Source organism: Onychomys torridus, chromosome 8 (assembly GCF_903995425.1).
Source record: "Onychomys torridus chromosome 8, mOncTor1.1, whole genome shotgun sequence".
NCBI classification, from domain to species: Eukaryota; Metazoa; Chordata; class Mammalia; order Rodentia; family Cricetidae; genus Onychomys; species Onychomys torridus.
In genome coordinates this window covers 88,878,990-88,891,168 of record NC_050450.1, presented here as the reverse complement: position 1 = coordinate 88,891,168, position 12,179 = coordinate 88,878,990, and the positions used below count along the sequence as shown (strand labels likewise).

General features: G+C 53.5%; 1 protein-coding gene across 2 annotated transcripts; it reads left to right on the top strand.

The window, feature by feature from the left end:
- The first annotated feature begins 360 nt into the window (after positions 1-360).
- Positions 361-11,899, top strand: Cavin1 (caveolae associated protein 1). Of its 2 annotated transcripts, none has more exons than XM_036195975.1 (2): positions 361-1,004; positions 10,849-11,899. In XM_036195975.1, exons 1-2 carry the CDS (start codon positions 528-530, stop codon positions 11,545-11,547), a joined length of 1,176 nt encoding a protein of 391 aa, XP_036051868.1. In that variant the 5' UTR covers positions 361-527; the 3' UTR covers positions 11,548-11,899. The 2 variants fall into 2 exon arrangements, with proteins under 2 accessions (XP_036051868.1, XP_036051870.1); XM_036195977.1 differs by lacking the exon at positions 10,849-11,899 and adding an exon at positions 6,449-6,742.
- Positions 11,900-12,179: the final 280 nt, after the last annotated feature.

Below are 12,179 nucleotides of genomic sequence, written 5' to 3'. Positions count from 1 at the left end.
AGCTTGATCTTAAAAGTCTGGAGTGGGTTTGTGGATGAGAAAAAAAAAAGAAAGAAAAAGAAAAAAACAACTCAAGGAAAGAGAGAAAAAGTAGAGCACACTTGGAGGACCTGATTCCTTCCCCCAGCTCACATTCCTCCGCCCCAATCCCGCTGCGGCAGCCTCCACTGCCAAGGGGGCCCTAGATTCCCGCTCCAACTATTCCAACCATCCTGAACAGGGTGGGGCGTTTGGCCCTCGGGTCCCCCTCCGTGCCGCTCCCGGGCTGGTCTCCCCTTCTGCCCCGGTTCCTCCCTTTCTGGGGTGGGGCCAGCCAATGGCCGTCGAGACTCCGAGTTTGGCCTGGGAGCCGGGCAGCTCGCGGATTCCCCGCCCCACAGTTCTGGCCAGCGTCCCGGTGCGCACGGACGTGGCTCGAGTTTCCTCCGTTCTGGGCTCTTGCTCGCTCTCCCCTCTCTCGCTCCTCCTTCTCTCCGAGTCTCCCGCTCCAACTCTACCCGGCCGACCCCGCACGGCTTCGGGAAGCCATGGAGGATGTCACGCTCCATATCGTCGAGCGGCCGTATTCCGGATTTCCCGATGCCTCCCCGGAGGGCCCGGAGGCTATCCCAGGGGAGGCACCGGCCACGGAGGAGCCGTCGGGGACTGGCTCTGACGAGCTGATCAAGTCCGACCAGGTAAACGGTGTACTAGTCCTGAGCCTTCTGGATAAAATCATCGGTGCCGTTGACCAGATCCAGCTGACCCAAGCCCAGCTGGAGGAGCGACAGGCGGAGATGGAGGGTGCCGTGCAGAGCATCCAGGGCGAGCTGAGCAAGCTGGGCAAGGCTCACGCCACCACGAGCAACACGGTGAGCAAGCTGCTGGAGAAGGTGCGCAAGGTCAGCGTCAACGTGAAGACGGTGCGCGGCAGCCTGGAGCGCCAGGCCGGCCAGATAAAGAAGCTGGAGGTCAACGAGGCGGAGCTGCTGCGGCGCCGCAACTTTAAAGTCATGATCTACCAGGTGAGCCCGCGGGGAGGACTGCGCCCAGAGTCGGGGGTACCCCGCCCGCGGCCCCGGCCTGAGACCTGGGTGGGGACACCGGCCTGAGGATCGTCTCTCCGCCAACCTGGCCCCGTGGAGGCGGTCAGGAGCTCCTCCCTCCTTCTTGCAAACCCAGCTGGAGTGGGGCTCGGGGAGTGGCAGACTCTTGGGGCGCATAGAAGGGCTCACCCCGCGCCTCCCCGGGGCCCAGGCTCCTCCCTGCGGTCTGTAACTCCTAGCCGGAAAGTTAGTGGGTTGTACTTGGGAGTGCTGAATGCTCTCAGCTTGGCTCTGTCAGAGGTCTTCCCACTTGGAGGAAGTTTTGGGAGGGGAATACCCGAGGTCCCTGGTGGTCTTTTAAGGACCCTCTGTAAGTGGACACTGACTGTAGGGCCCTGGGCCTGGGGCTGGGGCCTCCGGTGCTGTGGGCCCGATATAGCGGGTGATTCAGGGCTCAGGCACGCACCGGCGGGGGCGCCATGCAAGGGACACGATCGTCAGCCCCCCTCATCCTACCCCGCGCCCCCGCACCAGCCTCTGCTGCCCACGCGTGTCCCCTTGCTACGATCTGCCCCTGGCCTCCAGGCACTTTCAGGTCCTTGGGGACACCCTGTCTCATGGTGCTGGGAGCGGGTGGGGCGGGTAGGGGTGGGCGTTAGAAGAGCAAGTGGGGCTGGTGGGGGTGGCAGCTAGGGCGTGGTGAATCACGCCCCCCTCCCTTAACTGCGGGGGCGGTGTCCGGAGCGGTGAAGGTGCTAGGTGGAGGCTGACACACTCGGGCTCCACCCTTTGCTTTCTTTGCATCTTTCTGTGTTTCCCCTGCCTGGATACAAATGTATCCTAACCCCTTGTAGCAGCTGGGAATCTCAATGTTGATTTGAACCCGCACGCCCCATCTCTGACCCCTCTAAGAGTAAGTCTGAGCCCAGCGAGAAATTGGGCTCTTTCACTGGAGGGAATGTGCTGAGCCCTGCCTCCTCCTGGTTGGGCCTGGTTGATGCTCACTCCCACTCCTTAGACTGAAGGCTGTAGGGCTTGGTTTATTTATGCTCCTGATGGCAATGGAAAGAAAAGGAGTACATTTCCCACATGCCCCACAGAGTCCGTATCAGGGGGCTGTGGTTACTACTCTGACCCTTGCTTGATTATGTTGCTTCAGAGTAACTACGTGGTGTGAGATGAGGTCCTTAGCTTGGTTTCTTTAAGGGGAATGGAGAGCAGTGCAGATGGGGACAGTGTCTGGGGGAGAACTGAGCCTATTATGACATGCTCGGGGTCTTTGGTGATAGGAGAGAGCAGGGAACAGGACCGCTTCCAGCTCCTGCCTCTATGACTGCTGAGGGACTCTTTCAAGGGACCTGTACAAAGTTTTGCCTTGCTGATGCATACCTGTGGCCCTATCATTCCAGAGGCCAAGGCAGTTTGGGACATGGAACACAGCCCTGTCTAAAGACAAGAAAGCTTTGCTTCTCCCTTTATAGCACCCGCTTGGTAGGGGAAAGTAATTAGAGCCATTTTCATGCAATCTAACTGGTTAGAGGCAGGAGGTTTGGGACTGTGAGGCTCTGCGAGTTGTTTTTGGGGACCTGTGTGGCCCTTGCAGGTGACATCTAGGGGAAGAGAACAGGGTCTGAGACAGGAAGCAGCTTTCTCCTTCAGAACCTGTGCTTGTCACCAAGAACTTGGATAAGGGACTTTCTCATTTTAAATGTCCCAGGTTGTGCAACTTGGGGACACTCTCAGCCTGGAGGTAAACCCTCCTGTGCTAAAGAGGGGGATTCTGAGAGAAAGGGCTGGTATTGGGTGAATGGGGGACTTCCCTGCTGAGGTCCGTGTCCTCTCTGCTCTGTTCCTTCCATCTCCAACATTTGGCAGTCATCATTATCTGGATAGCGGGGTGGAGGTGGGGCACTCACTAGATGGCTCTGACTCCATGTGAACCAGGCCAGTGGGTGAGGAGGGCAGAGAGTTGGGACAGAGTGGCTTGAGGCTAGAAAGATGGCCAGGTCGTAACCAGCACTGGCGGCTCCTCCAGAGAACCAGGCTTTGGTTGCCCACACCCAAATGATGGCTAACAACAATCCAACTACAGCTCCAGGGAGTCTGACACCCTCTTCTGCCTCTGCAGGGACACTGCACACATCTGATGCACACATGTGATGCACAGACACACATGTGATGCACAGACATACAGACATGCATACAGGCAAAACACCCACCACACACACACACACACACACACACGCACACGCACACACACACACAATCTGAAAAGAAAGAAAGTGTTGCTTAAGTTGAGCCACCAACCCGCAGGGGAAAGAGCTAACTAAGTACTAATGTGGTCCCTAGCCCTGGGACAAGCTCAGAGGTAAGGACTAACTCCTACTACATGGGGTAGGGCTCCTTGCAGAACTTCCTTGAGCTGCCCCACAGATGTTCCAGGGGTGGGTTGGGGTGGTGGTGGTGGTGAAGGGGTGGGGGTTGGAGGAAAGCAGCTTGCTCTCATCCCGGGTCTGCAGAGGTCCACAGTCTGAGAAAAGAATGGGGTAAAAATAGCCATGTGTCTTGGCAGGCCTAATAGGGAAGACCAGGGGCAGCAGCATTTATGGGAAACTCAGGATAAGGAGATGGCCAGGCAGAGAGAGCAAGAGAGCAAGCGGGGGCAGGCGACTGGAAAGGGGCTCCCAGTATATGAGTTTTTTAGAGGGAAAGAGGAAATGAGGTTCTGCCTTCCCCGTATAGTTGTGGGAGGTCATGATGTGGCAAAGGAGTCACCTGTAGAAGAAGGTACCCAAGGGTCTAGAGATCCCAGTAGTGGGATCCGGGTGGGGGGTCCCTTGTGTGGCTATAAACAAAAGCTGGCAGTTTGGCATCTCACTCTGTGCTGTGGAACGACACTTAGCTGGGGAACAGCTAGTGAAGAGGAGAAGTGAATTTTACTAGTGGAGGTAGAGCGAGGGCTTCTGGGAAGTCTGGGTTACATTGTTCGGGTGGAAGCAGTTGCTCCAAAATACCATGCAATTCAGGAGAGTTGAAATCCACACAGCCACCTGTACAAGTGGTGGTTCAGATCCTTTCAGAGCTGTATTAGAATCCAGAAGGGGAGATAGAGTGGAAAAAAGTGCTTTCTGGAAGTTGTAGTTTTCCCAGCCAATGCTAGGCAAGTGGTTTAGGGTTGCCCCGAATCCCCAAACTGTGGATTAGTTTGGATGAGGCAAAGTTGATGCCCATTAGATCTGCTCCAAGGGCTTGGGGATAGGACTCAGAGGCATTGGAGAGATTAGGTTACTCACGGCATTAAAGGGGAGGGCAGTATGGTTGGAATGAGGGTGTGCTGGCTTCTTCTTCTCAAATCTTCACCCAGCCTTTAATACCTTCCTTCCTGTACTCCAGTGAATCACAGATACCTTTCTCTGGAAGAACCCTAAACCTTTATCTAAAAATACTCGAAGCTTGTTGCTCTGGTCCCTTTCCCCCTAAGTCTCACTGCTGGAGCGTCTACCAGGTCACTCTTTCTAACAGATGACTTTGGGCTGTTTTTCTTGGTCATGGAATCCAGAGCAGACAGGGTACTTTTAGGGGGGCATTCCCAGGACTGAAGGCAATCTTACCATCTACCCACCCACCTCCTTTTTAAAAGTCAAATCCGACTGCTGTAAAAGCCAAAGTTAGGTGAGACAAAGGCATAAAGCAGGTAACTGGTGGCAGGGAGGGGACAGAAGATTATAGTGAGCGACAACCTCAGAGATGAGGGGGGCGCTTGTGCAGTGTTTGGAATCGCGTCAATGTGAATATTTCATCATTCTGTCCTTATAGCCCTCTGAACTAGAAGATAACCAGCTTCCTCCTCTCCATGGTGTGTCTGAGGAAGCTGGGGCCCAGACTGGGGAAATTACTTGCTTATTGTCACTTATTTCACATGAATGTGATGGTGCACAGCTGGACCCCAAACTCTCTACAGGAGATGGAAGCAGAATTGTGAGTTTCAGGTGCTACTTAGGGAGACCCTCTCAAAACAACCACCAACACCCCATACAGGGACTAGGAAGCTGGCTTTGTTGGTAGAGGGCTTGCTTAGCATGCATAAAGCCTTGGGTTCCATCTCTAGTACCACATAAACTGGCTGGGTGGTAATTTCAGTACTCAGGCAGTAGAGGCAGGAGGATTAAGAGTTCAAGGCCACTCTCAGCTACCTAGCCTGGTTGAGGCCAACCTGAGCTACATGAGACACTGATTCAACCAGAAGGAAATTGGGTAAGAACCCTGGAATGTTGCTCCTCACCTGGATGCTCTATGATACGCATGTGTACATGTGTACGTGTGCAGACACATGTACTATGTTGGCTACAAGTGGCCAGCAGTGGGATATTGATGGCCATTAGCTGCTCAAGCTCCTGAGTGCTGAAGCAAAAGCAAAGAATGGTTGTCCAGTGCCATGCAGTGGGAAGGAAGGTGCCCAGTGTAAGGATTAAACTCCAGGCCAGCCGTGGGTATTCCTCGCTTAGGCTCCCTTTCTAGGGGAGAGCCATTTTCCACTTCCCATCTCCCCATCTCCCTGCTGTTTCTGCTCCTTCCCGTACTTGGCAGGTTGGGACCTGTTGCTGCTTTGGGGTTTTATGAATACATGCCTTCCTGAACATCGCTATTGTCTAAGTCTGCTGTTCCCTCTAATTATCCCTCTCCCGAGTTCTCACCCAAAGCAAGAGTGTGAGCTCAGCTCTTGAGAGGGTCAGAAGCCACCCCTGGGAACCCCACAGGCCCACCTGTCCTGAAGATAGCTTGTTTTTACATTCTGATTTCTCCCTGAGTCTGATATTCTAAGCCCTGGATAGATAGGGAGGCAGGAAGTAGAAACATGGTCAAGCAGCCAGTGTCCCTCTTCTCTACATGTCCCTTTTCTTATCCGGGGCGGCACCCATGCATACCCACCCTGCCTCAGGGAATAACAAGAAAGAAAGGCGTGTGTGTGTGTGTGTGTGTGTGTGTGTGTGTGTGTGTGTGTCTTCATTGGAGCCTCCCTGTTAGAATTTACCAGTTGGTCTCAAAACATTCCATCTCCGTTCCTTGGCAGCCTCTTTCCCCGCTTAGTAACCATAGTCATCTCACGCATGACAGTGACATCCAAGGGTAGAAGGTGGAAGCCCAAGGAGCAGTCCAAGGAATATGCTAGAGGACAGGAGGGAGGTGGAAGGGGTTCAGTTGAAGCTATGTTTATTAATTCATGGGCTTGGGTTCATCCCACCCCAGGGCTCTCCCACAGAAGCCTTTCAAATGTGGTTTCGGCCCACCCCGATCCATTCCAGAGCCTCTCCCTCTTCAACCGGACCCAGCTCTGCATGCCACAGAGGCCTCTTTCTGTCAACACCCCCCCCCCCCCCCGCCCCCATCCCAAGTGCCATTTAAACCCCTTTTCCTCATCTTAGCCCAAGAAGAAGCTGAAAGCACCCTTTGGCCTGACCACACCCAAGATGGTGCCTCTTGACCTTCTGCCTGAGACTGAGTCCTTTCACCTGAAGCCTGAAACAGTGCCTGAGCGCCCAGCCTTTGAGCAGATACCCAGCCCACTGCCCAATTACCCAGAGCCTGGGACCCGATCCACCCCAGAGGAGCCAACAGCTGGTGGGAGTATGTAGGATCTCCTGGGACCCTAGGGCCAGTGGGCACAGGGTGTCCTTCCTGGCTTCCATCCACCCATTACTTGTTGGAAGTCAGTTCCTTGATGGCCAGTCCGTCCTTTCAAGCTGTTGTCTATTATGGGCTGGCAATGGGTTTTAGACAAATGCTTGCATTGTGCGCTCCGGCAAATGTGGTGTGTGCAGTAGGGGTGGGAGGTAGAGAGGAGGATCCTCCCCTCCTTGGGTGGTGGTGGTGTTTTGTTCCATCCCAGTGCTGGGGATGCACCCCAGAACCTCATGCATGTTAAGCAAATGCTCAACCACAGAGCTGCATCTCTTGATGTCTTTTTAAATTGTAGCTGCACCCAAAGCCTGCCTTGCATGAAGCTGCATGAAACTGGGCGTGTCTTCTGGTTTTTTTCTTCCACCCCCTCCCACCCTACCCCTCGGGGACAGGCCAATTTGGCTCAAAGCCTCTTTGGAGGGGGGCCTTCACGAGGCCCAGGCCTGGGAGCTGTTCCGTGCCCTCTTCACCCACTCTCTGTAGCTGAGGAAAACATTTACACTTACTTTTTTTTTTTTTTCATTTTCTTTTAGAAAATGTTTTGCAAAAGGATCTCTTATGTTTGCCAGATCCTGCCTTGGGTGGGGCACCCAAAAGCTGCCAGCTCAGAGAGGCCCAAAGGGAGAATATTCTAGCTGACTCCAGTGCACAAGGTTTCTTTCTCCATGATTATCCCTTCCTCTAAGGGCTTGTTTTTCCCATCTATCTCCCTCATGAAAATTGAATACTATAGATATGATATATGGTTGTTTATGTATGGGGTTTTTTCGGAGCACCGCAAACCATCCTAATATTCAAGGCCCTGCCGCCTCCTGAGAGTCAATTTTTATCCTCTTAGGAAGAATGTCGTCCCTGCCAAGAAAGGATGCTGTAGTAGAAGAAAGTCCCTTCCCGCCTCTGATGTCTCATCCCCTTGTCTTGGTAACCCAAAGCAGAGGTCTTGGGATTTTAGGGCTCCCTCTTCATTTCTCCTTCATAATGCATCTTCTGCCCCACAATGCAGCCTGTTCTAATACATTTTTTTAGGCAGGTCTTGGGTCTTGGAATCATCTCCACTTTTTTTTTCTCAGCACCAGCTGTAGACAGAACTGGTTAGCACTAAATGAAGAGAGGCTCCTACCCACCTCTGGGTAGTGCCTGTCCCTTCTCTCTAGCAAATACGAAATGCCGAGGGCCCAATGGATGCTCAGTGGGGTAATAACCATAAAATGATCTTTCTCAGCCATCACGTCTTACTTTTCTGCAGCAGGGTTGGGAAGTGAAGAGTAAGAGGTAGGAACCTCCTTGGGGGCCTCTCTACATCCATCCTGGACTGGTGCCTTCCTGGCTTGGGGAGCTGTGTGTGTTTGGCAGGGGCTGGGGAAGCTGTGCATGCTTTTGTTCGGACCTGGTCATTAAAAGTAACTCTGGAATCCAAGCCTGTTGGGAGTGGTGGTTTTGTTTAATACAAACGGGGAAACGGAACAAGTAGAACCCTCCCTTCTTGCTCTCCACGAGGCCCCTCCATGGCCCTGATCACTCTGCCAGGGTAATACCAGTGAGACAAAGGTAACCTGGCCTGGGTGCCCAGCGTAAGGGGAGGTACCTTTGAATTGTGTTGGTGACTGTTGTAGCAACAGGCAGACTGGGTGGGCCCAAGGCAGCACTCCAAGGCTGTGAGTCATGAGGGAAGCCTGACTTGGGAATGGGGGTGGAAAAGAGAAATCCATTAGTGGAGGGGAAAAGGCTAATGGTGATGTTCAGAACCAGCCTACAGGACACTGTACGGGGACTCAGGCCAAGTTGTTTTTCCTACCCCACCCCCAACCTTCCACCCAGAAGATGATGTCTCCCATAAAAGCCATCACTCCAGGGGAAGCCCACCATGAAGGGGGTTACGTTTCCTGGGCACCTTTCCTGAAAAGTCCCGGCATACACTTCTCCTCCCTGAGATTCCTCCCCTACACCTCAGCATGGAAAAACCTGTCATTTTCTGAGCTCAGCTGGCAAAGACCTTTGTCTAGAAAGCTAAAGGTCAGAGAGACCAGCTAGCTCCATCTTCTGGTGTGGGATTGGACAGTGGGATTGGACAGGGGGGAGTCAACTCACAAAGATCCACTTGCTTCTGCCTCTGGAGTACTACCACTGCCTAGCTTTTTTTTTTTTTTTTTTTGATACTGGTGTTACAGGTGAATCTGGGTTGAGATGCATGGAAGAGGTGGCAGAGAGTTTAATCCTAGGGAGTCCTAAGATGTCATGTAAACCCTAATGATGTCAGTCTCTAGATGCAGGCAGGATGATTGCAAGAGACTCAAAGTCAGAAAGAGTGCTAGGAGAGGGTGGGACCTTCCTACACTCAGTACAAGGAAACCATTCCTTCAATGCCTCAGTGAATAAGAGGCAGAGGGACGGCATATGCCCTAGGATTCCAGTGACAATACTAAGCCCCACTTGTGGCAGGTGGAGACTACAAATCCCAGCATGCCTTGTGCTCAGGCTACCTTGCCTGCTGGGAGGTGTAGTAATGTAATAGATAGCTTGAGGTGGCTTGGTACCCAACAGAGCTGGTGCCCAGCAGAGCTGGTGCCCAGTTGGGAGACGAGGTGGAGACAGCATTCCCTCTTTGTTCCTGCTAATGTTATTGACAAGGAGGGAAGGAAGTTGGGAGGAGGTGTTCCAAGTTTCTAATGTAAACCAGGAAACCCTGGGGGATGTGAATGGGAGGGGATAGGAAAGGGATTGGGCGTGGGGAAGGGATTTCTGTAGCAGGTGGTATAAAGATTTCATGTAGCCTACGAATAGGTGTGTGTGTGTGTGTGTGTGTGTGTGTGTGTGTGTGTGTGTATTCTTTTTTCCCCATTTTTCTTTTTGTGTGTATCTTTCTGTGTGAAGAACCAATTTATGTTGCCTCATTTTTCTCAGGAGATGGGATTATTGTATAATTCTGGAAAATGACCTTGAGAAAACATTTTAGAAAAAAAAATATGCACGGGTTGGGGATTTAGCTCAGTTTTAGAGTGCTTGCCTAGCAAGTGCAAGGCCCTGGGTTCGATCCTCAGCTCAAAAAAAAAAAAAATGCACCCTTCCCCCTCACTCCTTGGACTTCAGTACTTGGAAAGAGTCTGAGCCTCTAAAGGAGCCCCCGTTTACTATCTGGGCCAGACCCTTTCCCATTCTGTGGTCTCACCCACGTCTACGCTTTGGTGGTGGTGGTGTGTTGGGGGATCCTAAAACGAAGAAGTGTCTATCCCAAGCCAGGTTATTGGGAGAGGAAGGCTAAGAGCTAGCGTTGAGATCTGGAATTATAGGCAGTCCCGATCACCTCCTCCACTCCTGGCTCTTTAAGCTCTGGCCTGGAAACAAAGCAAGACCATAAAAGCCGTCCTCCCCTCTGTTCCAGGGCAGGGAACGCAGAACCAGAAGAAATGTCCAGACCAGGGAGAAAACAGTTCCTTGGCGTTCAGCCAGCGTCTTCCCTTTCCTCAATTAACTTATATGTGGGGGTAGGGATGCTCGCTGGTGGAGCCTAATAGCGTGAGAAGTCAAGGATGGAAACGGGGCTGCAGGCAGAGCTCCCCTCTCCCAAGACTGGTTCAAATGCTAAGAACGCACTTCCTTTACTTTAGCTTAAAGCTACCCTACTTGGAGACCACCTGGCATTGCCTTGAGCTCACCCCTAGAGCTTTCCAACTTCTGAACTCTCCCAACCCAACTTTGTCTCCTTTAGGGCAGAGAGTAAATCAGGGCACCAGAGGGCGCTCTGCTATTTACAAAGTTAAGCTGTACTTCCCAAAGTCACAATGGCTTACAGCAATCATAGGGGTAGCGGTAGTCCCAGGGGTGCAAGGGCTTGAGGGTCCCTGGGAATATTTAGCTGAAGTAGAATCATAATGCCGACCAGTGTCTGACCCGAACCTCTGCTCTCCCCTCCTCTGTCTGTACATCGACCATTCAACGCACAGGTTGTGTGTGACCAGTCCTGTACAGGGCACTGGGGTGTTCAAGACTGAACAAGTTGGGTGGACTTCACCCTCACAACAGAGGTTCCCACGCCCTCTCCAGAATCGCCACTACCCGACTCGGTTTCGCCCCGGGGTCCCATCCCTCAGCCCTCGCTCCGCCTGCTCCCATGGCATCTCTCATCTCGGCTCTATTCTCCTCTTAGGATGAAGTCAAGCTGCCCGCCAAACTGAGCGTCAGCAAGTCGCTGAAAGAGTCGGAGGCGCTGCCAGAGAAGGAGGGTGACGAGCTGGGCGAGGGCGAGCGGCCCGAGGAGGACGCGGCGATCGAGCTGTCCTCCGACGAGGCGGTGGAAGTGGAGGAGGTGATCGAGGAGTCCCGCGCCGAGCGCATCAAGCGCAGTGGCCTGCGGCGCGTGGACGACTTCAAGAAGGCCTTCTCCAAGGAGAAGATGGAGAAGACCAAGGTGCGCACGCGCGAGAACCTGGAGAAGACGCGCCTGAAGACCAAGGAGAACCTGGAGAAGACGCGGCACACGCTCGAGAAGCGCATGAACAAGCTGGGCACGCGCCTGGTGCCCGTGGAGCGACGCGAGAAGCTGAAGACGTCGCGCGACAAGCTGCGCAAGTCCTTCACGCCCGACCACGTGGTGTACGCGCGCTCCAAGACCGCCGTCTACAAGGTGCCGCCCTTCACCTTCCACGTCAAGAAGATCCGCGAGGGCGAGGTGGAGGTGCTGAAGGCCACCGAGATGGTGGAGGTGGGTCCTGATGACGACGAGGTTGGCGCGGAGCGCGGCGAGGCCACCGACCTGCTGCGCGGGAGCAGCCCCGACGTGCACACGCTGCTGGAGATCACCGAAGAGTCAGACGCCGTCCTGGTGGACAAGAGCGACAGCGACTGAGCAGGACTCTCAGGGGCTCTGCCCTGGAGGCCGGCGCCTGACCCTGCCGCTCCCTGACCCCCACCCCTGCCCACCTCCTTTCTCTTTTCAAACTTTCTATTTCGCATTCTCCTCAGCCCCAGTCTGGTTGAGCTTTTTCTAAGCTGAAAACACATCCCTTGGAAGAGCACCCCTTCAGAGCACAAGCCTTAGGCCAAAGGGAGGTGGTCTCCCGCCATGGGCAGCCTCACTTTGGACACAGTCTGGGTTGGAAGTAGGAAGAATGGCCCATGTCCTGGCTGTCCTGGTCTGGGACGCTTTTTCTTAGCTCTCTTAGTTGGGTCCCGTCGGGGTATCTGCCTCCCACTCGGCCTTTCCACCACAGCTTCATCCTCAGCGGCACTATTCCCGCTTTCCTGAGCTGTTTTACCTTATCCGCATCCCAGAAGACGCTAAAGCCAAAATTTCTGCAAGATGAAAGAGTGAATCCTAAAGACAACCCTTTTAGGGACAGCCTTTTAGTGCCAGCTTACTGTCCCAGCTACCTGGGAGGCTGAGGCGGGAAGAACTGAAAATTCAAGGCCTGTCTGGGCTATAGAGTGAGTTCAAAGCCAGCCCGAGTAATTCAATGAGACCCTGTTTCAAAATAAGAA

What these genes read in the sequence shown, in the direction of transcription:
- Cavin1 (XM_036195975.1), top strand. Translation starts at nt 528, where the DNA reads ATGGAGGATGTCACGCTCCATATCGTCGAGCGGCCGTATTCCGGATTT. An exon ending in TTAAAGTCATGATCTACCAG is followed by an intron (nt 1,005 to 10,848) that starts GTGAGCCCGCGG and finishes TTCTCCTCTTAG; the next exon opens with GATGAAGTCAAGCTGCCCGC.